This window comes from Vigna unguiculata, chromosome 11, assembly GCF_004118075.2.
Source record: "Vigna unguiculata cultivar IT97K-499-35 chromosome 11, ASM411807v1, whole genome shotgun sequence".
Taxonomy (NCBI): domain Eukaryota; kingdom Viridiplantae; phylum Streptophyta; class Magnoliopsida; order Fabales; family Fabaceae; genus Vigna; species Vigna unguiculata.
The window spans coordinates 3,862,681-3,890,549 of NC_040289.1; the positions used below are offsets into that span (position 1 = coordinate 3,862,681).

General features: G+C 33.6%; 4 protein-coding genes across 10 annotated transcripts in view; 2 read left to right on the forward strand and 2 right to left on the reverse strand.

The window, feature by feature from the left end:
* Positions 1-3,046: 3,046 nt before the first annotated feature.
* Positions 3,047-12,177, reverse strand: LOC114169965 (SART-1 family protein DOT2-like). 5 transcript variants are annotated; one of them, XM_028055380.1, is made up of 6 exons: positions 7,321-7,610; positions 5,868-6,963; positions 4,983-5,108; positions 3,922-4,519; positions 3,457-3,541; positions 3,047-3,381 (listed from the first exon to the last, which is right to left on the reverse strand). In XM_028055380.1, exons 4-6 carry the CDS (start codon positions 4,485-4,487, stop codon positions 3,292-3,294), a joined length of 741 nt encoding a protein of 246 aa, XP_027911181.1. In that variant the 5' UTR covers positions 4,488-4,519; positions 4,983-5,108; positions 5,868-6,963; positions 7,321-7,610; the 3' UTR covers positions 3,047-3,291. The 5 variants fall into 5 exon arrangements, with proteins under 5 accessions (XP_027911181.1, XP_027911184.1, XP_027911183.1 ...); XM_028055383.1 differs by lacking the exons at positions 5,868-6,963; positions 7,321-7,610 and adding an exon at positions 11,778-12,177 and having other exon boundaries at positions 4,983-5,104; XM_028055382.1 differs by lacking the exons at positions 5,868-6,963; positions 7,321-7,610 and adding an exon at positions 11,778-12,177.
* LOC114169964 lies at positions 7,089-11,021 on the reverse strand. The gene is made up of 6 exons (XM_028055379.1): positions 10,832-11,021; positions 10,272-10,655; positions 9,283-9,934; positions 8,963-9,162; positions 8,632-8,876; positions 7,089-8,438 (listed from the first exon to the last, which is right to left on the reverse strand). The coding sequence occupies exons 2-6, from the start codon at positions 10,538-10,540 to the stop codon at positions 7,645-7,647; spliced, it is 2,160 nt and encodes a 719-aa protein (XP_027911180.1). The 5' UTR covers positions 10,541-10,655; positions 10,832-11,021; the 3' UTR covers positions 7,089-7,644.
* Positions 12,178-12,904: 727 nt separating the features above from the next.
* Positions 12,905-17,817, forward strand: LOC114169941 (SART-1 family protein DOT2-like). Of its 2 annotated transcripts, none has more exons than XM_028055347.1 (11): positions 12,905-13,332; positions 14,185-14,312; positions 14,423-14,474; positions 14,632-14,745; positions 14,828-14,924; positions 15,029-15,095; positions 15,183-15,242; positions 15,374-15,986; positions 16,351-16,948; positions 17,329-17,413; positions 17,489-17,817. In XM_028055347.1, the coding sequence occupies exons 2-11, from the start codon at positions 14,190-14,192 to the stop codon at positions 17,561-17,563; spliced, it is 1,884 nt and encodes a 627-aa protein (XP_027911148.1). In that variant the 5' UTR covers positions 12,905-13,332; positions 14,185-14,189; the 3' UTR covers positions 17,564-17,817. The 2 variants fall into 2 exon arrangements, with proteins under 2 accessions (XP_027911148.1, XP_027911149.1); XM_028055348.1 differs by having other exon boundaries at positions 14,189-14,312.
* Positions 17,818-19,157: 1,340 nt separating this feature from the next.
* LOC114168948 overlaps positions 19,158-27,869 on the forward strand; it is a 34,163-nt gene continuing 25,451 nt past the window's right edge. The window contains exon 1 of one of the 2 annotated variants that reach the window (XM_028053936.1): positions 19,158-19,209. The gene's annotated coding sequence lies outside the window, so the exon portion shown is untranslated. The remainder of the gene's footprint in view (positions 19,210-27,869) is intronic. The other variant, XM_028053935.1, reaches the window with a different exon arrangement.

The window sequence follows — 27,869 nt, forward strand, 5'->3', positions numbered from 1 at the left end:
AACAGTTACTGTCACGTGTCACTTTGTGGTTTTTTTTAAATTCTTTTATTTTTATTTTTATTTTTTTAAAATTGTTTTTAAAATGTACACGTGTCAACCTAGTAGAGCGCCACGTGTCACTTCGTGGTTTTTTTTTTGAATCTTTTTTGAATTTTTTTTCAAATTTTTATAAATGTGCACGTGTTAATCTAGTAGTGTGTCACGTGTCAAAGTCAATATTCTATATTCAATTTGGTCCCTATATTTGTTATTTTTGTTCAATTAGGTTTTAATTTTTGTTAACATTAACCAATTTGGTCCCTCTCCAAATTAAAATCAAATTTAATTTTTATATTAAAATTCACATTTTTTATTACATATTTTATATAATATATTAAAATTCACATCATCATAACTTTGATATAAAAATTAAATTTGGTCACATCTTCGGTAGGGACAAAATTGGTCAATTTTAAACAACATTGGGACTAAATTGAACAAAAAACACAAATATAGGAACCAAATTGAATATAGAATATTGACTTTGACATGTGACATGCTACTGGATTGACACATGGATATAAAAAGTTTTAAAAAAATTAAAAAAAATCATGAAGTGACACGTGACACGCTACTGGGTTGACATGTGTATATTTAAATTTTTTTAAAAAAATTCAAAAAAATTCAAAAAAAAAATCAAAATAATTCAAAAAAACCACGAAGTAATACGTGGCAGTGAGTGTTCATGGTCGTTAATGAGTTAAACGGTGTTAACAAAAAAGGACCTAATTGAACAAAATTGACGAAAATTGGGACCTATTTGAACACAAAACCAAAATTAGGACTTATTTGAAAAAATTTGACGAAAAATGGGACCAAAAAGGTTTTTTAACCATTCTTTTTTGTAAACATTATTTGAGGGTAAAAGAGATTTTCACTCTTCCATATGTTGTATTGTTTCCATCTATTATGAGGAGCTAAATCTCTTTTAAGTGTTGAAGCAAATATGTTATATTTATCAAAGTATGCTTTCATTACATGTATGTGAATTAGTTTATGCTTATTGTTGGATGAAATGATCACTCGTCTTATTTCATTGGCTTGGGATTGAGTGGGAACTGTTTCTAAGATGTGGTCCAACTAATTCTCCTCATGCTTTTAGATGCTAAGAATTGATTTAAGACTCTAGCTGGTTATAGAGTCTTGATCTTAATGTCGGTGATTCATCCAAGTAGTCACTGAGAAATCATACTAAAGTTTGATTAATTTTTGTTTTGCTTTTAAGTTAAATGTTTTTTTTTTTGAAAAATTTAAAACAAGCATGTTGATTTTAATTTTAAATTTGCATTTATTTAGTGCAATTTATAAAATTAAAAATAAAAATTCATCTCCACCTTGTCTCTCTGATGCATTTGGATTTAGTTGTAGTCCGAGTACACACATAAAAAGTTCAACATCTTGTGACATGCAACCACATTCACCAACCGATCAATGTTTAACAGAGAATACGCATCCTTTATACAAGTCTTCCTAAGGTCTATGTAATCGGTACACTTATGCCTCCTACACTTTTCCTTTTTGACCAGCACAATATTGGCTAGTCACGTGATAGAATGTGCCTCCTAGATGAATCTGATCTAGAGAAGCTTCACCACTTTGGTCTTAACTACAATCCTCTCCTTTCTTCTCCTAGCTACCTCCTCTTCTGGAAAACTCACTTCGCCTCTTTGAAAATTGATTGTTTAAGACTCAACTTGTTAGTATTTTTCTAGTCTAATTGCCTTTTCTTGGGATTTTTGTTCTTATTTCTTTATTTTAGATTATATTTTATTTTCTTGTATAAAATGTTGTTTTTTCCAAATATGTGTTAAGATGTTAGATATGTATAAGCTATGAGAAGGAAAAGTATGCACAAGAGGTGTTTGATGAAAAACAACTAAAATATAGCTTTCAAATTGATTCATTGGAAACTTGTCCAATATATAAAGTATAATATCCCATAATATGAGAGAAAAACAAAACCGAATATATCATCATAATACATGAATATTTGACAATAATACAAGATAATAAAATATATGATATCTCCATCAATAGATTTAAAATCAAGAAATATATATCTCTAACACCCCCTCTCAAGATGAGCATGAAGCTTATGAAGGCCCAACTTGAAAGTAACAGTGTTTGGAGAGCTTGAGAAAGCCGAGACGAGACAACCGAGAACGATAAAACTGAGAACGAGAAAGCCGAGAGTTTGACAAAGTCGAGGACTTGAGAAAAACGAGAACATTGAGATTTTTTTTATCAGACAGGAGAAGATAATGACTCTGATACCATGTTAGACATCAGAGAAGAGAAGGTAATGACTCTAATACCATGTTAGATATCAGAGAAGAGAATGTAATGGCTCTAATATCATGTTAGATATGTAGAAGTTATAAGAAGGAAAAATATGTACAACTAAAATATAGCTTTCATATTAATCTATTAGAAACTTGTCCAATATATAGAGTACAATATCCCATAACAAGGAAAAAAAATAAAATCTAATATATTATCATAATACATGAATATTTGATAATAATACAAGAGAATAAAATATATAATATTTCCATCAATAAAATTAAAATCAATAGATATATAATATCTCTAGTATAATATGAAAATTTTCGATTGAAGATTTGCTGAATAAGAAGAAAAGTGCAATTATGCATCTTTGACCTTTGATGATTGGCAGGCTAATTATTCTTTTTCACAGAAATCAAATTGAGATGATTTATTTGTTTCTTTCGCTTTATACCTCTCTGGATTGCTATACATTTTGTTACGTAGAGGTCTGATTTGATTAGTTGTCCAATCAAATAAATATAAAGAAATTTTAGAATATTATTATTGAATAAGAAAGACTAAAATTATAAAATTAAAAAAATACTTTGTTAACTGTGTTACATATAAACATTAAATTTGTTTTGAAATAATCAACTCCGTGTGAAATCAAGGATACAACTTGTCCTGTGTTTGCTAAGGTAAGAACTAACAGTAATAAGTTCCAGACTATCCAAAGAGAAATCCACAATCCAAAATTTTAGTTAATTCATTAAAAATAAACTCTTATCTGTACAGAAGGAACACGAATTCTAGAATGGAGAAAAATTCAACCAGTTGTGAGATTGCTAGCTCCTTAAATTTCTACTAACATACATCTTTCAAGAAAATCAAGTTTTATTACGAAATTAACACTAAATTCAGCTGCAAATCATCAGCAGTCAGCAACAGAATAGATGAACAACACTATGGGTACAACTTCTATGCTCACAGGACAAGGAAATACGATTTAGGCTTTTTTGGGTTATCCGAGTCTGATGTCTCAGTTTTCCTCTTAATTCCCAGAAAATGTTCTACCTGAAAAAATTAAAAAAATATGTATAAACATATGAAAAATATAACATAAAAGCTTAAACACGCCCTGAATTATACCTTACGATCACCAAGCATAGGTGTCAAGCCGCCAGGAAGATCTTTCTCAACAGTTGCAAAACCACTTTTTGGGTCACCAGTTTGTCTGCCAATAAAAAACCAAACAGTCACATACATTATTGGTATACTAACTAATCAAAACAAGGAAATAAGAGAAGATAGAAGAAACTACACAGAAACCATGCTTGCTATATTTACATAATTCCTTTGATATTGTCAAAGACTTGCACAATTCAGTACAAGAACTTTAATTTTACTGCCATAAATCACAGAAAATAATAAAAATAGGTTCCGTTATGCAACTCCTAAAACAATACACTGTTTCAACTTCCTTTTTGCAACAATAACTTTTAACACTAAATCACAAAACCAAACATGCTCCAAGTTTCTCAATTCATTTCATGCAAACAGATCTTTAAATTAAAACTTGAGGAATTATAAGTTTGCATAAAATTGAAAGCATACCCTGGTTTAACATGACCACTAAGAACAAGATAGGGGGTCTGCAAACGTGCTTGAGCTTCCCGCATTCTCTCCACAGACAGTGATGGTGTATCAGAACTCTTCATTTGCTTCATCTTCAATTCTTCTTGATATTGCTTCATACGCTTCTCTTGCTTCATTTTTCCAGGTCCTTTACCGTGGAACTTATGAGAAATCATTCGAAAGGCTTCCTTAGGAGTTAAAATTCTCCCAAATTCATCGGTCCTTTCAATGCGAATCTCCCTTTTTTTCTGAGTTTCCTTCTCGTCATCATCTACAATTCCAACCAATTTACTTTTCTTCTTGTCCATGTTTCTGCCACCCCATTCAATGCTTTCCTTAAGTGTTCCTCGATCTTTAAGCAGTTTCAAAGCACCTGACAATCCTTTCCCTACAGCAACTTCATGGATAGTTTCATCAGGAACGATTTCCTCTTTGCCTTCCTTATTGGGTTGTTCATCTTCATTAGTTTCTTGAACTTCAGTCCATCCACCACCCTCATTAGTCTTTTCTTCATCAGAAACAATAGCCTCTTCATCATCATGCATGAAAACATCTTCACTTTCTGGTTTACGTGCTTCTGAAAAGTACAAAGTAACATGCCTAAGTTTAATTTAATCAACTATCAGCTTCCCCATTATATAACACTTCCAACATACTTACAAAACATTTATATGTCAGAACACCTACTGTACTGAGCACAAAAAAGAAAGATCAGATCACAAACATTCAAATTATTATTGTGTCATTGGCAAAGATGTCAACAACAAGAGCACAATGAAATAACTATTATATAGAGGATTTCCAAAACAATCAACAGAGTTCCAGCAATCCAAATGGATGAAAAAGAAAACTGATCCACTTTTAAATTTAATCAGGACAGTCATACTCATGAAGTACTATGAAATTCATTGTATTAGAAACCACAAATAAATCAGTCCTGCGAAAGTTTTAGCATGTTGTAATGATTACATATTTGAAACTGGGAGAAACAGTATCTTAAAGATCATAATATATAGGTACAACATAAATGGGGGAAAATCCTGCTCCTCAAAAATCTCAGAGCTGCAATGCTCTTTTCTTTTCTAACTTGCGGCTTTTACTAACCCATGCTGAAATCTCAGTATCACCTTCAGGCTGTTTCTTTGTTCTTGATTCTTTCATCCTATCTAAAAATATAAATATTATCACAACATAAAAGTCTCATACTTTCAAGTTTTAAGCCTAGAAATGTAGTATTAAGAACACAATCATCAAAATATGAAAATAAGTTGACAGTAGAAATGACAGCATAAAAAAAACCTAAATTGCGAGATATGTGTTCCTCTTCCTTTCACCCAAGGGAAAGGATTACTTTTACTCAAGAGACATTTGCTTAAAAAATTAATGAAAATAATGTCCATAGTTTTTTAAAATAAATCAAATGTTCTGAAACAAATGCTAAACAATACAAGGGTGGAACTTCATTATTTAAATTAATTTTAACTACAACTCCTAAACAATAGAAGCAAGACGGTGCTATCTATGCTTATTGACAAGTTGCTTAATAGGTTGGAATATCACTTTATAGTTTTCAGAAACTCTAACGTGCTACCAATTGAAGTGAGAAACATTCTTCATGCTGCCAAATCCTAACACACAGTGAAACAGAGCCCCAATTTGAGTTGAAATTAAGCATGCTGGGTAGTTATACAAAGTCAGAATTATACAATTTCAGAAGAATGTACCAAAGCCAGTAAACATAAATCACAATGGCGAAACAAGGACAAAAACAGGGCAAATCAAGGGAGCTTAAGGCATAATCAGGACAACCACAAAACACAAAACAAAGGCGAAACAAAATCAGGAAAATCAGTAGACAAAAACAATCAGGATAACCACACCAAAATCAGGAAATCACTAAAAAATTAAGGAATAAATAAACGAACCTGTTCGTGGTGGCACACCTTGCTCTGCGTGGGAACCGCCGCTCTGAGAACCATCACGCCACGCCTCCTCTCCTTATCTCAATCTCCCTTGCGTAGCATGTTGCGTGGCGTCGCACCTCCTCTCTTAATCTTGGGCGTTGGTTGTCGCTCGCGGCTTCTTTCTGTATGGTAGTGGTGGCTTACGTGTCGTGTGGCCTGTGACTCTAAGTGCGTGGTGTGTTTTGTCTTTGTTTTTAATCACAGAGCCTCAACCACCTAGTACACCAGAGCAACAGAGATAGGTCTGTTTGAGAGCATGAGCATGCCCTTTTTTTCTTTTTTTTTTTTAAACGGGTTGCCGACCGGACTGACCCGACGGTGGACGAATTATATGAATTGGGTTATTCAAGGCTGATGGATTGTTATTGGGATACTTCTTCCTCTACCTCCAATGATTTCTTCAGCATTCTTAAAACTTTTAAAATTTTTTAAAATAACTTTTTAATCTTTATCCCACTCACTAACGCTGAAATAAAAGATACTAAATTTTGAAATCCAATTAAAATAATTATCTAACCGGGGAAATCAAACTATAAAGATTGTCGAATTTTGAAATCTACCTATATTGTTACAAGATTTTGAAATCAGTTTCTAAGGCAAAAAAAGAACATCTAGTTACATAATCTCATTTTAAAGATAACAGAGAACTGTAAAATATTACTAAAGAAAAATAGAGGTGGAAATTGCATAAAAGACACCACTTACTGTTGGAAATAGGACAATCAATGTTTCTTATTTTCCTAGTAGTTAACCACGTTCAATGTATCTTATGAAGTTGTGATAATTTAATTGTTCTCTTGAAAATAGCTGAAGCTATTTATCAACTGTGTAACCCTTTTGATTATAAATAGATCAATATACTGGGTGGAAAGTCAATCTCAGACCAAAAAAAAAAGAATATCTACATTATTTTGGGCAAGACAGAAGTTAAAAATAGATGCAATTAAAAATATAAATTGAGTGTACCAATGGAGATATTTACAATCGAGACAAATTGTTTGTTTTACAAGTAGAGGAAGGTGTTCGCTTGAAGGATGTATGGAATCCCACTACTTTTCTGTAAAGATAACAAAATATATAAGTACCCAATTCTACTAATTAAAGTGTGTGTGTGTATATATGTCTTGCAATTTATTTCAAGTAACAAGTCAGTAAATAGTATATGTACATAACATGTAAATCAATGAAAAAGAATATCAGAGCCAAAACTAAGAGTAGAAATGATCCATGGAATGATCTATCCTCCACCATGAACTGAGGACTTGATCTTGAAAGAACTTAAAATTCTAAAGATGGTACAACGTAAAAATTAAAAAATAAATTATTACACTAGCATGAATATGAAAGTCACAGGAAGTTGATGAAATTGAAAAGGGAAAACGAATTCTACTTTCTAAGTAAAATTTACCACTACCTCATCGCACGTGATCACCTAAAAGCATTGCCAGGCATAAAAGCTGAAAACAGCATACACACCACAATTGCTTTGCTTCGTCCACTTTATCTCCAACTACCAACTATGTTCGTATAATTACAGCAAAAACTGTTCTCTGATCAGGGTAGGAAGTATGCTGACCTTTTTAACAGATGCTGCAACTTCAGAGCCACGAGGCAACAGAATGAGAAAGTCGGACATTATAAAACTAGCAGAATATTTTGAAAAGAATTCCAGTTTGCATTGGTCAGACATTCTAGAATCTAGATCAAACATAATGACTACTGGTACTAGCCAAATTGGTCATCTTAATCGTGACAATCTTTTCCGTTTCCGGTTCTTCTTGTGCACAACAACACTTTTTGTGTTACTGCTACCATGAGGAATAGCCAAACTTGACGATGGTTTGCCAATGCAAGTTCTGCTTTTCTTAGAAACCCATTTCAGAGGCATATTGTTAACTACAATGCCAATATCAGTAGAATTGTTCAGTTCAACAAGTTTTTGGATTTGATCTAGCATCTGATGGGTGCACGCCAATGAAAGATCCAATGCAAATGAATCATCCACTGGTTTTCTCCATAAATCCATCAAAACCTCTTCAAAAGACCGGAAAGACATGGAAGATTGATAACCTTTAAGATTTTCACAAATCATGTTTACTTTGATGACATGCTTGCAAAGATTACCTTGCATTGACCAAGAACAATCACAGAATGCAAATTCAGATCCCGGATTCCACACTAGATGAGTTAAGCTACTATTTTTTTGGCTCACAACCTTGGCAAAGAGGTGGTCTCTATCATCCAAGGTAACAGCATAGTCTGGAATTTGAAGTGCTCGATGCCATGATGTAGAGAGAATATATTTTTCCTTCACATTCTGGAAAGAGTCACTTTCATCAGCATAGCGATCAAGCCAGTAGCTTGAATGCAACTCAGTTGTCAACTTGTGAACTAACCAATCTACTCTTTGCAGGGCTCCAAGATGTGAGTCATCAAAAAGTTTGGCTTTCAGTTTAACATGATAGGCTTCTAATGCTCCAGATGCTTCCTGGCTGGCTAATTGAAAATTTCTCATTGTTGAAAGCCACATTTCTGCACAACAGAACAGAAGGATAAGGGGAGAGCAAGTTAATTTATCAATTACTAACTAAGCCCATAAGTTCTGAAGCGAAATATTAAGGAACATCTAATTCACAATGTCAGGCTTTCAAACATACTTGTGAATATATCATCACTCAACAGATATTTCATGTGCATGCAAGGGAAAAAAGGAGAAAGATCTAACCAAGCTTGGGCAACCAGGAGGTTTTGAAGTATTCCATGAAAGTAGTCTGATCAACATAATCCAACATGAACTGTTCTAAGGCCTGTGCTGTATTAATGCCTCCCCAAATACTGTACACTATTGTACCAAGACGCTTAAAAATCTCCCGCTGAACCTCAATAGTACTGCATTTCTTAACAATATTCCTAAGCCATGATCTACGGACACGCCACAGTGAAAATAGCACAGGACAGCAAAATATATCTCTGTAAAATCAATTAATAGAAGTATGAAATTTAATTACCACTGCTGAGTATTAAACCAAACTCATTTCAAAAGCAATAAATCTTACCTCAAAAGATCAATTTCAGCTGCAGCATCATCAATTAAAAATCCACTGACTTTCCATCCAGGCTCAACACTACGAGCTCGATCAATTAAAGCTTTCAGCCACTTGGACACATCAGGCTTTGCAAAGCTACGTGTAATGACCCATGCAACAGGAAGTGCATGTTGTCTTGAATCAAAAACAAGTACCGTGAACAACGGATACTGCCAATATGAAAAGATAACTATGTTAGGTCAATTGAAAATGTACTGCAACGAGAGAAAGAAAACTGCATTTGCTTTAGATCTAGCATAACTTAGTGATGATTGGAAAAACAAAATTACTTTCAGTCTCTTCACACCAAAAGTAGAGTCTGCCGCAATAACACTTCGATGACCAAAGCGAATCATTTGTTGCAGCTGCCATTCTGTCTGGATCCCCAAGATGAAAGGGCCAGACTCTGAAGTATCTTGGTGAAAAAATACAGACTTTCTATTGCGCTCAATCCACATGCGGATGCTAGCTTGATCATCTAGATCCAGCTCATGGGTAGACCTTTTGATAATCATCCCTAGCTTGTGGACATACTGAGAAGCAAGACTATTTACTTTTGCATCTGAGCCACAATATCGTTGAATTCCTTCTATGTGTTTCTCCAAGATATTCTCTTCTGGGATGCCCAGATATATCATGGACATAGTTTGCTGCTGAATTTCGTTGCCTATATAAGGAATCTTTTTGGCACCAGGACCAATGGCATCTCTATCAAGTGGTCCATGGCAGATGAAACCAGACTTGTTAACATGACGCCTCTCATTGTATATAATAAGTGCAAGGGATGGACGAGCATAAAGACGTTTGACAACAAAATGACAAGTACAACCTCGCATAGATTGAGGCCTAGCAGCACGATTTCGAGTGTTAAGTCTATACCTTCGACTTGGTAATATACCTCCTCCCTCCCCATAATTTTCTGGTCCAAACGAGCACCAGTACCTTCACAAAGAGTAGGGTTCAACTACACAACATGAGTAATGGAATCCTAATTGGGCAGATCATCACTTTAAGTTTTAAATTATTCATGTTCTAGTCAGCTACTGCTTCCAAAATTCAGACAGAAACAAGGGAACTATAGAACTTATGAACAAATTTAAAACAAGGACCAAATTCCTACAAGGAAAGTACTTCACACTTCAAAGTAACTGTAATCTATCAAAACAGATGAAGCTAGAAAACGCTAAACAATTATCATAAAAGCCAAAAGAGGAAGAAACGGTCTAAAAGCTTGATCATAGTCATTTTGAAATACATTATAGGCATGGCAGAAACTTACAGCCTGTACTCAAGATACTCATCATCCTTGTACTCCTTCAAGCTTCCAATAGTTCGTTTCCTTCCTCTCTCAATATGAAACCGAGTGGGGCACTCCACATTCGAGCATTCACCAATTATAAAAGCATCAACTCTGTCATAGGGAATAAGGGCAACCACATCATGGTGCTCACCAGTGCCAAACTTGGTCCAAGTCAAGTCAGCAGCACTAAACTCCTCCTCAGGTGGGTCTTGCAGGGGAATTTTCCCTACTGATTCAACTATAGCCATATCCACGAGGATAAAAAAAAACTTCCTTTCTATTCACACAGAACAATCTACAAGTCTCTGTTGAAACAATGAAAGGTTGAAAATAGTAAAATGTTCAAGCACGGAACAGGACACCCTGAAACAACACCAAGAAAATACCCTTTTGAGATAACAGTTAAAAACTTGATTTTGATAAATTATCCGCGTAATAAGCAATAAAAGCTAATCAATTCAATCAAAAGACAGAGCAAAACAAAGAAAGAAAAAAGAGTGAAGGCAAGCGGTACAGTGTCAATTGAAGGGTACACCTACACTTCCGCTTCAAAAATAAGGTGAACAAGATGATTGAGTGTTGCAGTCTAAGAGAATAGTGGCGCAAACTTCAGAGGAATTTGGAGATGCAAAAGGTTAGTGTTCGTTTGGGTTTGCGATGAAATGGGTCGGGTGAGAAGTGATGAATGTCTACAAGAGGATATAAGAAAACGACACCGTACTGGTGATTTCTGTGGCTATTTCATTGAAAAGAAAAAGGATTTTATAACCCCTGGCTAGGTCAGGCTTATCTATTCAACTAGTGCAAGTTCCCGGCTTGTTAAATTTATAATTTAATTTTATATAAATATGTATTAACAAAATATACATGGATTAAATATATTTTTAATCTTTAAATTCAGATCTGGTTCGTAAAATTTATAATTTAATTTTATATAAATATATTAACAATATATAAATATATAATATATTATATATATATATATATAAAATGATTAAATACGTTTTTAGTCTTTAAATTTAAATTTAAAGATTTAATTTGAATTCGTCGGTGTCTCAAACATTTTGCTCTCCATACTTAATGAATAAATATAATTTTTTTTAATTTAACATTTTTGACGTGTTAAAAGATTTTTCAGATTGACAGGTTACAAATCCTAACACACAGTGACACAGAGCCCTAATTTGAATTGAAATTAAGCATGCTGGGTGGTTATAGAAAGTCATATACAATTTCAGAATGTACCAAATCCAGTAAACATAAATCACAATGGCGAAACAAGAAGGACAAAAACAGGGCAAATGAAGGGAGCTTAGGGCAAAAACAGGGCAAATGAAGAGAGCTTAGGGCAAAATCAGGACAACCACAAAACACAAAACAATGACGAAACAAAATCAAGGAAATCAATAGAACCCAAAACAATCATGATAACCACATAACAAAATCAGAAATTCACGGAAAAATTTAAGGGATAAATAAACGAACCTGTTCGTGGTGGCACACCTCTTGCTCTGCGTGGGAACCGCCGCTCTGGGAACCGTCGCGCCGCGCCTCCTCTCCTTATCTCAATCTCCCTCGCGTCGCGTCCTGGTGCGTGGCGTAGCGTGGCGTGTTGCGGTGGCGTCGATGGCTGGGAGGAAACGTTCAACGGCAGCGACGCAGCGTCAAATGGGTGGGGGAAAGGAAACAACGGCAGCGTCGCGTGAGGTCGTGAGTGGTGGTGCGGTGCGGTGGCCGTCAATGGCTGGGAGGAAAACAACGACAGCCGTGAGTGGCTTGCAGCGGCGTGAATTGGTTGGTGAGTGGTGTGCTGAGTTCACTATATAGGTTTTTTAGGTTGATATGAAAGTGAGGAAAGGAGGAGGAGCGGATTTTCTTTCCTTTCGTCTCTAACAGCAACACACTATCTTACTAACTTTAACTTAAGTTAATATCATATTTTTTTAACAAAAGTTTCAACAAAAAATAAGTTTAAAATGATTTTTTTCCATAATTTTAATTAATTTAACTAATTAATTATATATATATATATATATTTATATCTTTTATTTTATTTTTTATTATGTAATAATTAATCTTTAAAAAATTATATATTTTAATTATTTTATTTTATTTTATTTAAAGGTTTTTTTTAATTCTAAGTTTTTTTCTTTAGTTTATTTTTTTTTGTTTTACTAATTTTTTCATTTTTTAATGGTTATTTTCTTTAAATTTATATATTTTTCAATTCTTTCTCTCTTAATATATATTTTAAAAATAAAATAAAATATTAATATATACATACATATTTTTATTAATTTTATTTTTAAATAATGTATTATAAATAAATATAATTAAACTTTAAATAAAAAAATTAGTATAAAAGAATATATATATATATATATATATATATATATATATACATTGAAATCTGGTAACAATATAGGTAGATTTCAAAATTCGACAATCTTTTTAGTTTGAATTCCCGGTTAGATAATTATTTTAATTGGATTTCGAAATTTAGTATCTTTTATTCAAGATTAGTTAGTGGAATAAATATCAAAATATTATTTTAAAAATTTTGAAAAGTATTAAGAATGCTGAATAAATCATCGGAGGTAGAGGAAGAAGTATCCTAATAACAATCCATACACTGGAACGAACACACATCGATACACACTACGAAGGAGAGCAGACGCTACCAACGAGAGGGCTCGCGTTCTCGTTGAAACGGAGCAGAATCGCACTCGCCGCCAGTTCGTGATCATCGTTGGAAAATCTCCAGCGCCGCTTTTTGTCATCACGATAGCCATTGGAGTCGTCGTCGCGGCGCATCCCTGGAATCGTCTCTAACAGACCTATGTCTGCTGCTCTGGTGTACTAGGTGGGTGAGACTCTGTGATTAAAAACAAAGACAAACCACACAACGCACTCAGAGTCACAGGCCACGCACCACGCTACGCGACGCGAGGGAGATTTAGATAAGGAGAGAAGGCGCGGCGTGACGGTTCCCAGAGCGGCGGTTCCCACGCAGAGCAAGGAGGCGCGCCACCACGACCAGGTTCGTTTATTTATCCCTTAATTTTTCCGTGATTTCCTGATTTTGTTTTGTGGTTATCCTGATTGTTTTGGTTCTACTGATTTCCATGATTTTGTTTCGCCATTGTTTTTTGTTTTGTGGTTGTCCTGATTTTGCCCTAAGCTCCCTTGATTTGCCCTGTTTTTGTCCTTCTTGTTTCGCCGTTGTGATTTATGTTTATTGGCTTTGGTACATTCTGAAATTGTATAATTCTGACTTTGTACAACTACACAGCATGCTTAATTTCAATTCAAATTGGGGCTTTGTGTCACTGTGTGTGTTAGGATTTGGCAGCATGAAGAATGTTTCTCACTTCAATTGGTAGCACGTTAGACTTTCTGAAAACTATAAAGGGATATTCCAACCTATTAAGCAACTTGTCAATAAGCATAGAAAGCACTTGCTTGCTTCTATTGTTTAGGAGTTGTAGTTAAAATTAAATTAAATAATGAAGTCCCACCATTGTATTGTTTAGCATTTGTTTCAGAACATTTGATTTATTTTAAAAAAATATGGACATTATTTTAATTAATTTTTTATGCAAATGTCTCTTAAGTAAAAGTAATCCTTTCCCTTGGGTGAAAGGAAGAGGAACACATATCTCGCAATTTGCCCCCTTAAAGATCTTCTATACGAAGATTTTAGTTACGTATTTCCCTGCTTTTCCTTACCTCCATCTGAACATAACTTAAACAAGGAAATTTGGGTTTTTTTTTTATGCTATCATTTCTGCTGTCAACTTATTGTCATATTTTGATGATTGTGTTCTTAATACTACATTTCTAGGCTTAAAACTTGAAAGTATGAGACTTTTATGTTGTGATAATATTTTAGATAGGATGAAAGAATCAAGAACAAAGAAACAGCCTGAAGGTGATACTGAGATTTCAGCATGGGTTAGTAAAAGCCGCAAGTTAGAAAAGAAAAGAGCATTGCAGCTCTCAAAGATTTTTGAGGAGCAGGTTTTTCCCCCATTTATGTTGTACCTATATTTTATGATCTTTAAGATTTAAGATACTGTTTCTCCCAGTTTCAAATATGTAATCATTACAACATGCTAAAACTTTCGCAGGACAAAATTGCAGTAGAGGGAAGTGACGATGAGGATACAGCCCAACACACAGGTAAATTTCTCTGTTTCTGAATGCCTAGGGAAGTGATGATGAGGATACAGCCCAGCAGCTTAGGGCATTTAAGTTATCTGTAAGAGGGTTATGAATGTTTATTTGATTGTTGATAATTTGGTTGATAAAATATACCTGCATATTGAATATCTGACAGAAAACCTGGCCGGGCTGAAAGTTCTCCATGGCCTTGATAAAGTTATGGAAGGTGGTACAGTAGTTCTGACTATCAAAGATCAGCCCATTCTTGCTGATGGTGATGTTAACGAAGGTACAACAACTTGCTACTTATTCTGTAAGTTCGAAGTCTGTGAGTGATGATACATCATTAGAGTTTTTGTCTCTCATGGCAGAGGTTGACATGCTGGAAAACATTGAAATTGGAGAACAGAAAAGACGAGACGAGGCTTATAAAGCTTCAAAAAATAAAACTGGTGTATATGATGATAAGTAAGACATTCTAGTTGTTGTCGATGTGCTATAATGTATGTATAGATTAAAATGAAGTATTGAAAAGGAAAGAGTTTTTATGAAGGTTGTTCTCTCGATTTCAGGTTCAATGGTGATCCCTCCTTGGAGAAGAAAATGTTGCCACAGTATGATGATCCAGCTGCAGAAGAGGTCTGCTACTCTTGTTACATTCCCAAAAAGGATGATGAGCAACTAGATTTTGTGAATGCATGTACTCATTAGATTTTTTTTGTTCAGGGAGTAACTTTGGATGAAAAGGGACGGTTCTCAGGTGAAGCTGAGAAGAAACTTGAAGATGTTAGTTATGCTTTTCTTTTATGAAATATTGTGATAGCCATTCTATTCTTCTTTTCCTATTGCAATGGTCATTCTGTTTATCTGTTTTTCTTTTTTCATTTTTTCTGGGGTATCTTTTTTCTACCTTCCAGTTGCGAAGAAGGTTAACAGGTGTTTCCACAAATACCTTTGAAGATCTTACTTCATCTGGAAAGGTATCATCAGATTACTATACTCACGAAGAAATGCTACAATTTAAGAAGCCCAAGAAGAAAAAGTCCTTGCGGAAGAAAGATAAGCTAGACATTAATGCCCTTGAAGCTGAAGCTGTCTCTTCAGGATTGGGTGTTGGTGACCTTGGTTCTCGGAAGAATGTGAGGAGGCAAGCTATCAAAGAAGAGCAAGAAAGATTGGAGGCTAAGATGAGAAGTAATGCTTACCAGTCTGCTTATGCTAAAGCAGAGGAAGCCTCCAAATTGTTGCGTCAGGAACAAACTCTGAATGTTAAAACAGATGAAGATGAAACTCCAGCTTTTGTTGATGATGATGAGGATCTTCGTAAATCCTTAGAGAAAGCAAGAAGATTAGCTCTTAAAAAGCATGAGAAAGAAGGGGTATCTGGTCCTCAAGCTATTGCGTTGCTTGCTACCTCAAATCATAATAATGAGACTGATGGTCAAAACCCCACGGCTGGAGAGTCACGAGAAAACAAGGTGGTCTTCACAGAGATGGAAGAATTTGTCTGGGGTCTCCACATTGATGAAGGTAATTCTGATTTATTTGTGGTTTCTAATACAATGAATTTCATAGTACTTCATGAGTATGACTGTCCTGATTAAATTTAAAAGTGGATCAGTTTTCTTTTTCATCCATTTGGATTGCTGGAACTCTGTTGATTGTTTTGGAAATCCTCTATATAATAGTTATTTCATTGTGCTCTTGTTGTTGACATCTTTGCCAATGACACAATAATAATTTGAATGTTTGTGATCTGATCTTTCTTTTTTATGCTCAGTACAGTAGGTATTCTGACATATAAATGTTTTGTAAGCATGTTGGAAGTGTTATATAATGGGGAAGCTGATAGTTGATTAAATTAAACTTAGGCATGTTACTTTGTACTTTTCAGAAGCACGTAAACCAGAAAGTGAAGATGTTTTCATGCATGATGATGAAGAGGCTATTGTTCCTGATGAAGAAAAGACTAATGAGGGTGGTGGATGGACTGAAGTTCAAGAAACTAATGAAGATGAACAACCCAATAAGGAAGACAAAGAGGAAATCGTTCCTGATGAAACTATCCATGAAGTTGCTGTAGGGAAAGGATTGTCAGGTGCTTTGAAACTGCTTAAAGATCGAGGAACACTTAAGGAAAGCATTGAATGGGGTGGCAGAAACATGGACAAGAAGAAAAGTAAATTGGTTGGAATTGTAGATGATGACGAGAAGGAAACTCAGAAAAAAAGGGAGATTCGCATTGAAAGGACTGATGAATTTGGGAGAATTTTAACTCCTAAGGAAGCCTTTCGAATGATTTCTCATAAGTTCCACGGTAAAGGACCTGGAAAAATGAAGCAAGAGAAGCGTATGAAGCAATATCAAGAAGAATTGAAGATGAAGCAAATGAAGAGTTCTGATACACCATCACTGTCTGTGGAGAGAATGCGGGAAGCTCAAGCACGTTTGCAGACCCCCTATCTTGTTCTTAGTGGTCATGTTAAACCAGGGTATGCTTTCAATTTTATGCAAACTTATAATTCCTCAAGTTTTAATTTAAAGATCTGTTTGCATGAAATGAATTGAGAAACTTGGAGCATGTTTGGTTTTGTGATTTAGTGTTAAAAGTTATTGTTGCAAAAAGGAAGTTGAAACAGTGTATTGTTTTAGGAGTTGCATAACGGAACCTATTTTTATTATTTTCTGTGATTTATGGCAGTAAAATTAAAGTTCTTGTACTGAATTGTGCAAGTCTTTGACAATATCAAAGGAATTATGTAAATATAGCAAGCATGGTTTCTGTGTAGTTTCTTCTATCTTCTCTTATTTCCTTGTTTTGCTTAGTTAGTATACCAATAATGTATGTGACTGTTTGGTCTTTTATTGGCAGACAAACTAGTGACCCAAAAAGTGGTTTTGCAACTGTTGAGAAAGATCTTCCTGGCGGCTTGACACCTATGCTTGGTGATCGTAAGGTATAATTCAGGGCGTGTTTAAGCTTTTATGTTATATTTTTCATATGTTTATACATATTTTTTTAATTGCTTCAGGTAGAACATTTTCTGGGAATTAAGAGGAAAGCTGAGACATCAGGCTCGGATAACCCAAAAAAGCCTAAATCGTAATTCCTTGTGAGCGTAGAAGTTGGACCCATAGTGTTGTTCATCTGTTCTGTTGCTGACCGTTGATGATTTGCAGCTGAATTTATAGTGTTAATTTCGTTAGTAAAACTTGATTTTCTTGAAAGATGTATGTTAGTAGAAATTTAAGGAGCTAGGAATCTTACAACTGGTTGAATTTTTCTCCATTCTAGAATTCGTGTTCCTTCTGTACAGATAAGAGTTTATTTTTAATGTATTAACTAAAATTTTGGATGGTGGATTTCTCTTTGGATAGTCTGGAACTTTATTGCTTTTAGGTCTTACCTTAGCAAACACAGGACAAGTTGTAACCTTGACTTCATACGGAGTTGATTATTTCAAAACAAATTTAATGTTTTCTATAAAATCTTCCTATAAAATTATTCAATGTTTTTACATGTTTAATATAGAATTACAAACTTTTTAATTACAAGTATATATTATGTTTATTCTTTCTTTTATTTCAAATAAATAAGAGCATAGCATCGAGTTTGTGAAGTAAACTTAAGATGACACATGTATACGATAATATATGCATATAACATTCAGTGATTTTTCTATATAAAGGGAAAGATGCAATTCAGAGATAATTTGTCCAATTAGTTTTAATATGGTGATGCCTTAAATTAAATTTTGTTACAAACTATTTTAATCAACAATAACACTATATGTAACACAATTGACAAACTATTTTTTTAATTTTGTAATTTTAGTCTTATTCAATAATAATACTCTAAAATTTCTTTATATTTGTTTGATTGAACAACTAATTTAAAAATAAAATTAATAAAATATATATGTATATATTAATATTTTATTTTTAAAATATATATTAAGAGAGAAAAAAATTGAAAAATATATAAATTTAAAGAAAATAACCATTAAAAAATAAAAATTTAGTAAAAAAGAAAAAAACTAAAGTAAAAAACTTAGAATTAAAAGAAAATTAACCTTTAAATTAAATTAAAAAGTATAATTCTTTTAAGATTAATTATTACATAATAAAAAATAAAAATAAAATAAAAGATATATATAATTAATTAGTTAAATTAATTAAAATTATAGAAAAAAATCATTTAAAACTTATTTTTTGTTCTAACTTTTGTTAAGTTAAGTTAAGTCAAAAAAATGATATTAAGTTAAGTTAAAGTTAGTAAGAGAGTGTACTGCTGCAGAGAGTCTGGGAGAGACCAAAGCAAAGAAAATCCGCTCCTCTTCCTTTCCTCACATTCATCAACCTAAAAGACCTATATAGTGAACTGAGCACACCACTCACTAACCAATTCACGCCGCTGACCAACCCATTGACGGCCACAGCCGCTGCCGCAGGCTCGCAACCACTCACGACCAGCGCCACTGCCACAGAGCCGCAGTCTCGCAACGCAACCACTCACACGGCTGTCGTTGTTTTCCTCCAGCCATTGACGGCCACCGCACCGCAAGCCAGAGGAGCGCCACCACTCACGAGCTCACAGGACGCTGCCGTTGTTTCCTTTCCCCCCAGCCATTGACGCCACCGCACCACGCCACGCTACGCGAGGCGAGGGAGATTGAGATCAGGAGAGGAGGCGCTCGCGGTTCCCAGAGCGGCGGTTCCCACGCAGAGCAAGGAGGCGCGCCACCACGAACAGGTTCGTTTATTTATCCCTTAAATTTTTCCGTGAATTTCTGATTTTGTTATGTGGTTATCCTGATTGTTTTGGGTTCTATTGATTTCCCTGATTTTGTTTCGTCATTGTTTTGTGTTTTGTGGTTGTCCTGATTTTGCCCTAAGCTCCCTTCATTTGCCCTGTTTTTTGTCCTTCTTGTTTCGCCATTGTGATTTATGTTTACTGGATTTGGTACATTCTGAAATTGTATAATGCTGACTTTCTATAACCACCCAGCATGCTTAATTTCAATTCAAATTGGGGCTCTGTGTCACTGTGTGTTAGGATTTGGCAGCATGAAGAATGTTTCTCACTTCAATTGGTAGCACGTTAGAGTTTCTGAAAACTATAAAGTGATATTCCAACCTATTAAGCAACTTGTCAATAAGCATAGAAAGCACTTGCTTGCTTCTATTGTTTAGGAGTTGTAGTTAAAATTAAATTAAATAATGAAGTCCCACCATTGTATTGTTTAGCATTTGTTTCAGAACATTTGATTTATTTTAAAAAAATATGGACATTATTTTCATTAATTTTTTAAGCAAATGTCTCTTAAGTAAAAGTAATCCTTTCCCTTGGGTGAAAGGAAGAGGAACACATATCTCTCAATTTGCCCCCTTAAAGATCTTCTATACAAAGATTTTAGTACGTATTTCCCTGCTTTTCCTTACCTCCATCCGAACATAACTTAAACAAGGAAATTTAGGTTTTTTTATGCTATCATTTCTGCTGTCAACTTATTGTCATATTTTGATGATTGTGTTCTTAATATTACATTTGTAGGCTTAAAACTTGAAAGTATGAGACTTTTATGTTGTGATAATATTTTTTTTAGATAGGATGAAAGAATCAAGAACAAAGAAACAGCCTGAAGGTGATTCTGAGATTTCAGCATGGCTTAGTAAAAGCCGCAAGTTAGAAAATAAAGCTCTACATAATGTATCTAAATTATATATTAAAAAATCTAATCATTTTAATTTGAAACATTTTTTACGTTAATTATATTAATTAATGTTTTCTATTTTAACATTCAACTAATTATTTATGAACTATCGCAAGACTGAGAATAATAGTTACAAAGTATAAAACATTTAAAATTAACATTAATTTATGAAGAACTTAAAGGTCTATGTGATATATAAATTAATCAAATATCCTTTTTTTTTTTAAATTATGGTTTAATTTCTAATTTATGTTTATTATAATTAGGATAAAAATGCACTAAAAAATAACATCTTCACTATGACTCTTATTTTCAGTGTTTGTATTCTTGCCCAATCCCTCGCCACGTCGATTTGCTCTGCCACCTCCGCCTCTTCGCTCCCCCACACCTCTGCCGCTTCGTTCTGCTGCCTTCTTGTCTTATCTGTGAAACCATAACCACTTCTGCAGCAAATAGTTCACAACTCACGTTTTAGAGTAAATTTTCTCTCACCTATCCCCACTCACTTCTCCACAAATTTGCTTGTCATATTTGCATAAACTTGTAAACACTTTTAGGAAAATAAATTCGAAGAAAAAGATGAAATAAATCTCTCTAAAAACTAATGTCGGCTTAAATATGGGGTAAATATTAAGTCCATAAATTAATTAATCTATGAAGTTTTTTTTCCTGATACATAATGTCACTCCATTGCCTTGGTACGACTTCTTTTTATGTTATTCTTAGCTTACTAGAGCTGGTGGTTGATAACTTGCAAGTTGTAAGCTGATCCAGTCGCTTTAATTGATAAAAGTTGTATCAATTTACAGGTTCCAATTTAAAAAAGTAGCGAAGGTTTATAATTTGTAGTTTTAGAAGTCTTTGAACTTTCTTTTGATAGCATTAGAAGAAAACATGTGGCGGTAATTTTTAATTTAGAAGTTTGGTTGAATAAAATGGTTAAACTGAGTTCTATAGCTCTACAAGCATCATTAGGTTCTACTTACCTGGAAGGTATGCATTTATTCCTTTTATTGTTGTTATTGTTGGTGATAAGTGACATGGTTAGTTAGACAATGTGGGAAATCTGTGAATTGGGGATTGAAAAATTTCTATGATGTATACACATAAAAGAAAAGATGCTATCAAATTTGCTACTTTTGGTTTGCCTGTTCTGTTTCCCAAGGACAAATGACAATATTAATTATTAAACCAAGACGATAGGAGAGTTCTATAATTTTAAAAACATCTCGTATACTTGTATTTTTTTATACATGTGAGTTTCATTCCTTTTATGAAACTTCGTCCACTAGAGCGATGGACTAAATTCTCTAATCATGAAAAATACTAAAATCTAAATCACCGTTTTTAATGTATGATGGTTAAGAACAATTGGCTTCCGCAGCCCGTCCAGGTGAACTAATAATGCAGCTCTTTACCAATTTCAAATCTTCTCCATCTCTAGTTGACATTTAACTAACTCAATCCTCATTTTCTATTAGTTGTTATTGTTGCTAGGCACGGGATCGGAGATGAAAGTGAAGATCTTGCGTATCCTTTTCAAAATTCCGTTTTACATCATTTCTCCTTTTATTATTTGATTGATGTTTGTATCTTTGTTTTGGAACAATATACTTTTCATATTTTCATTGCAGAAAGTAAATTAAATAAAAAAAAAATTGGTGTTTTTCTTGACTAAGGTCTCTGATTGGGTACTCCTGATTTTCTGAAAAGAGTAAGTTCTGTTTTCTATCTTCAACATAACTTACATGCAGCTATGGTTTTGTTTTACTTAGTTTATCTGTCAAATAATTCATGGCTGATGCTTTCTAGTATGTGTAGATTACCATGTTTGAATAGTTAAGGTTAGAGAAGATGAAAAGTAAGGAGGGATTGAAAATAATTTTAAGGAGGACAAAAGTTGCGGTGTACGTGTGAAATTGAGTTCCATTGCCTTTTCACTTGCTTCAAATTTCTATTAAACACGGGAAATTTAATTTACCCCTATTTTTGTTCTGAATTGTCAGTCTCCTTTATCATTTTTTCTAGTCATTTGTAAATAAATATTTAGCTCTTCCTAATTTTTTGTTCTCTCTTGTTAAATCTAGATGGCACGGTATTGTTTCGTGGACTTGGGATGCTCAAGATGAAACGTGTGGGATCTGTAGAATGGCCTTTGATGGATGTTGTCCAGACTGTAAACTTCCAGGGGATGACTGTCCTCTGAGTAAGCTATATATTTTTTTTTATGTGGTAGACTGTGTTGTTATTATATCTGGACCAACTTGTCCTAGTTAAATTTCTCGATTAATCATTGTGCTTTGGGTAACTGTGTAAGTGATATAGTCTTAAACTCAACTACACATTGTGTAACTGTTTGTGATTTTATTTGTTAAGAATCTCACACTGAGTAGAATATAAGCCTTAAGACTCTCCTACTTAATGGACTAATTCTTAGGTTGGAATATCCTCTTGTATTTGAGTCCCAACAATTGTTGCTTTTATTGAGAGTTATGTTACAGGGAAAAGGCTAATTATAAGCTAGATTAAGCTGCAAAGCCAATACTAATAAATGAGTAAAGTTGTCTTGAAAGAAAAAAGAGATGCCATCTGCTCAGTGTCAATTGTGTGTGAGACGGTTATGGACATCAGACATTAAAGGGGTTAACAAAGTTAAGAGTGTCACAGTGAGTAGGATAAGCTGTGAGCTCTCTTACATGATGGACTATTCTTTTGGGTGGGGATATCTTCTTGTGCTTAAATCCTAACGTATGTGTTCTGTTATTATTTGTGTAAGCAGTGGTCCTATTGTGAGGGCTGAAGGAAGTCTCAGAAAATTTTTAGTTGTAATATCACTGCTTGGGCCTTGTTTAACTAATCATCAACATTGTGTAAATGAATCAATGAAGCTTCCAAGCTTTGCATATAAGTTTGTAGGATTATGGAAAAAGGGTCCTTTTATTTGGTTTCGTTTTCTCTCCACACATAGTACACTGAATCACTCTGTCCAAATTTTGTTAATTTTCTAATTATCTCTAAAATTACATCGTTTGTAGTTCTAATTTATAATGAAAATGTATTTAAAATGCAAACTTCTCTTGTTTGAATGTGTCGAACTCCTGCAAAGAAAATTGTTGCTCATGTGGATGACTTTGACATTTATGCAAAATTTATATACTCTAGCAATGTATGTTACATTCTTTCCAACACAAATTCACTCAACTGTAGTGTGAGTATGTTACTGTTACTTTTTGGTTTATGCCGAAGCAATTTCGCATGATTGAGAAGCTTTTAAGACATCAGTAAGATAAAAATATTTTATTTTGGGCTATAAATTCGTGCTTGACTCCCCTTGAAAAACTGTTTGTTTAATGTATGGATGATATCTTTTTCTTGGTATCAGGATTTGCTTATCAAATTGTAGTGCTATGTAAGTCTTTATAAAGGAAATGAGTAATGCTTGTTCTCTTGTCTTCTTGCAGTTTGGGGTGTATGCAATCATGCGTTTCATTTGCACTGCATCCTGAAATGGGTTAATTCTCAAACATCACAAGCGCATTGCCCCATGTGCCGTCGTGAATGGCAGTTTAAAGGATAAGAGCATTGGCTTTTCCCCTTAAGGGTAGGGTGACTATTGAACATTGTAGATGTGATCTTGTTAATTTGAATATACTTCAATTTTACAATGCATATAAATGTACTGGGTTGTGATTAGTGTTGTATTGTGCCTCTTCATGGTTTGAAGGGTTCTTATTTATATTTAGTTATTCCTTTTTATCATGATTATGCCAAAATTAAGGAGTGTCATGTCATGCCTGAATGTAGCATGTTTCAGAATGAAGTCTTAAGGCATTTTGAAGCATGAAAGTGTCTCACAAAAAAGAGAAAAGTTTAAATTTGTGGCAGGTTGGGATGAATAAATAGAGTAATTAGATAAAAAAAATTCAAGTTATGGTGAGTTTATCATTTCTCTTGGTTGTTGTGATATATAAAGCTTAAGCAGAAATGAAAAAAGAAGAAAAACTTTAAATAATTGCTTGTACCGAAAGTAATAGTTACTTATTACCAACTTGCCTCTTTTATAGGCTATAAAAATTTCATTGTGGTGTGTGTTCTTTTATTCTTTATTTTTGTCAAAAAAAAATGAATTAGAAAGCATGTCACTATGATTGAACCATCTATATTTTGCTGCATTGCTAGAGTCTTACTTATAAAACAAAGAAAAGTTTGCCCTTTGGGTGTCTATTCTACCACTTATTGTTTCAAACTATGATACAATTGTCTTAGTACAAAAAACCAATAAGTCCTTGTAAACCTAAGAATTAAAGACTTCTTCAGTTTCAACATTCTACACAGCATCGTCCAATACATATCTTTTACCAACCTTAGTCTACTTCTTTTAGATTTTTTTTTTATCAAAAATGGTTATTCACCAAAATTTGTCATTCCAAACTTTGTCAAATCCAAACTTTTTCGAAGTATAATTTTCCTAAACTAAATAAAGAACATAATTACACCCCTTTCCCCAACTGAACTACTAACATACCATTCCGAATATGAGAAGTTTGTCCTTTTGAGTTTATATCTTACCTACGTCAAGCTAAATATTTCTTTAGCATTTACTATAACACTTTTGAACACAATTTTATTTTTCATGTTCCAAATATCCCAAATAATTGCTACCCCATGCACTTTTAGATCATATTTCCTTTGACACTAAGCTCCAAGGTACTAAAATGTTTAAAATGAAATGCAACTTGATTGTGCTATAGTAAGCTTATCCCTAACCACATATTACCCATGTTCCACACTGAATTTGGAACTTGACAACTAAAGAAGACGTGACTCATTGCTTCAATTCACTCACCACACATTTAGCATTCTCCATGTTTTGTTACTCCTTGCTCCTTAGGTTTACACATAGTTTTTCACTTTATGAGGCTATCTTCTAACCCTTTGCTTCCCATCCATATAATGTCTCTTTCTATACTTCTAATCACCTGACACGTCCTGGTTAGTGCTTTAAGAAAGAAATAAAAAATAATACAAGAGTATCTTTTTTATCAGCAATAATAATAATACAAGAGTATGATTGTAAGATTATGATTTTATAAGACATAAAAAATAAATTATCTACAAAAGAAATAAAAATATATTTAAATAAAATTTAAAAACTTATTTATATTTATTTTTAAAATTAAAAAAATGAACACACAGTTTTCTCTAATCTTCGGAATAACCATTCACCAAATATTTTACCACTCAAAAAAGTTTAAATAAAAATAATCCTTTAAATTAATAAATCATTATATTTCCTATCACAATCTTTTAAATAACTAAATAATTAATAAATCATTATTTCTCTTATCATAATTTTTTTAATAAAATACTTTTTAAAATAATTATTAAACTATTTTATCTCTTATCATAATAAAATAAATTTTTTAAATTAATTAACTAATAAATCACATTATATAATTATATATATATATATATATATATATATATCAATATATCAATTTCACATTAAATTTAAGAATTACAAACATATGATAAAACATAATTTAATTAATACAAATTTAAAGAATAGAAAATAAGCATATGAAGAATTGAAAACTAATTAAAAATCATAATATTTTTTAAATTTTAGACTAAAATCAGAAAAAAAAATAATACCAAAATTGCATATAAAAAGTAAAAAAAAATTTATGAAGTTAGACCAAAACTACCTTTAACAAATTAAAAATAACGTAACCAGAGAAAATAGGTATATATAATCTGCCTTGTGTAACATCCCAATTTTTAGCAGCTTAAAACTAATAAAAATAGGAAGTTTCATTATAGTTCCAAAATAGGTAATTCAATGTACACAATATATTAATACAGTCTTACAAAATATATGACTATAAAAATATATCACTTATACACTTACACTAAACTGATAAAAATATACCTAAACTGACCACCACTAGAGCTCCCACCTAAAACGATGGCTCCTCATCCTCCAGAAGTGCCTCTGACATTGCAACCACATCTGCTCCAACCATTAAGGTGATCATCGCAAAAGGAAACATACAACACGAGACAAAAATACAGAAAGCAAGGTAAGCTAATAATGATTTAAAGAAGGTTACATTAGAGTAAGAGCATAATAACAATCAATTATCACAAATTCACACAGGAACATTCCAATACTCACATGCCATTCAACTCTAGACTCAATTATCCGGATATATGCAATTAACATCAGACCTCTTGGTGGCTTGCACCGTGTATGATTCCCAAACTCTGCAGAGTTTGGTCTCAAGGGGTTATCACCCAATCATCACACCAGGTAAGTCTCCTTCGCGCCAAAGACTTGATCGAGTCCAGTGGCTAAGACCTCCTGCTACTCTTCACGACATAACTCATTATACTCTATATGAGCCTTAATGGTTATTGGAGCGTCAGGATACCAACCAAAACTAAGTCCTTATGTCTTTGCATACCCTACCTCATCCACACTTAGAATTTCTCCATGAAATTCCTCCATAATTCACATACAACAGGTCCATATTCACCCAATCTCACTCAAAGTATACCAAAACAGTCAAAATAATTCATTTCAGATCAATTAATGCAATGAAACATATCAAAACAACAAACACATGAAATCTGGCAACCAGCTCTTAACCTCAGATTCCAACGCTCAGCCTCAGCATTAAAATTTCCAGACCTGCACCGTTGGGCTGGCGCTTAGACTCATTCTTCTCGCATTTTTCAACGCCAGGCACCGTTGGGCTGGCGCTCAGCGTTGATCCTCTCGCATTTTTCAAGGCTCAACCTTGAATTCCGAGGCTCATCCTCACACTAGAAAACAACACATATTATGGTTTTCGTTGGGAAATGTTTCAGTTGATTTCATGACTCAAATTGGCACCTCCAAGGCAGTGTTGTCTAGTTTTCAAAATGGTTTTTAAGCAAAGTGAGATGATACCAATTAGAGCCATGATTCAAGTGTTCATTTTCCAATTCAACCTCAATCCACACAATGCAATCACAATTTCACTTATACCAAACATCAAACAATTCACATTCCATCACACTTCAAACAATCAATTCTAATTACACACAATTACATTCATTATATCCTCTAATTAAATTCAATTAAGCTTCTCTTACCTGACAAAGCGACTCTGCAGACACAAACCGCTTAAAGAACACCAAAACGCATCTAACTCCATACGATGCTCTATCTACACATAAAAACATCATAAGAACGATCAAGACCTACCATTATGGTCACTGATCAACAAAGACTCATACTAATGATTAAAACGTCACATTCAAGCGGAAGAGAGCTCACATGCAACAGAAAACAGAAAACAGAAAAAGACAGCAAAAACTCAACTTACGCGAACGAAGAAATTGATCGGTCCAATTTGAAGAGCTAGCCGAGAGAATCAATCCTACGGTCTCGGTTCTTCAATCAGACGACCAGAGAGACAGAACCTTTAGAGAGAAGTTAGAGAATTCTAGAGAAGTGATTTATAGAGAGATGGTGTGTTTTAAAATAATGAAACTCGTTTATAACGATTCTATTTATACTAAAATATTTTAATATTAAAATACTCGAGTCTCAATAATTTTAAGCCACTATCACTTTTAAAACGCCATTTTCTAGAATTTTACACCCTGTAATTTTTCCTGTACCTCTATAATCTTATTCTGCACTTTTATA

Excerpts from the sequence above, each read along its gene's own strand:
- LOC114169964 (XM_028055379.1), bottom strand. The coding sequence starts at position 10,540 with ATGGCTATAGTTGAATCAGTAGGGAAAATTCCCCTGCAAGACCCACCT. Across the intron at positions 8,877-8,962 it reads GCTGAAATTGATCTTTTGAG|AGATATATTTTGCTGTCCTG; the intron begins GTAAGATTTATT and ends TTGATTTTACAG. Across the intron at positions 8,439-8,631 it reads CTCCTGGTTGCCCAAGCTTG|AAATGTGGCTTTCAACAATG; the intron begins GTTAGATCTTTC and ends TCTGTTGTGCAG.
- LOC114169941 (XM_028055347.1), top strand. The coding sequence starts at position 14,190 with ATGAAAGAATCAAGAACAAAGAAACAGCCTGAAGGTGATACTGAGATT. Across the intron at positions 15,243-15,373 it reads CTGAGAAGAAACTTGAAGAT|TTGCGAAGAAGGTTAACAGG; the intron begins GTTAGTTATGCT and ends TCTACCTTCCAG. Across the intron at positions 17,414-17,488 it reads CTATGCTTGGTGATCGTAAG|GTAGAACATTTTCTGGGAAT; the intron begins GTATAATTCAGG and ends TAATTGCTTCAG.
- LOC114169965 (XM_028055384.1), bottom strand. The coding sequence starts at position 4,487 with ATGCATGATGATGAAGAGGCTATTGTTTCTGATGAAGAAAAGACTAAT. Across the intron at positions 3,542-3,921 it reads AGTGGTCATGTTAAACCAGG|ACAAACTGGTGACCCAAAAA; the intron begins GTATGCTTTCAA and ends TTTTATTGGCAG. Across the intron at positions 3,382-3,456 it reads CTATGCTTGGTGATCGTAAG|GTAGAACATTTTCTGGGAAT; the intron begins GTATAATTCAGG and ends TAATTTTTTCAG.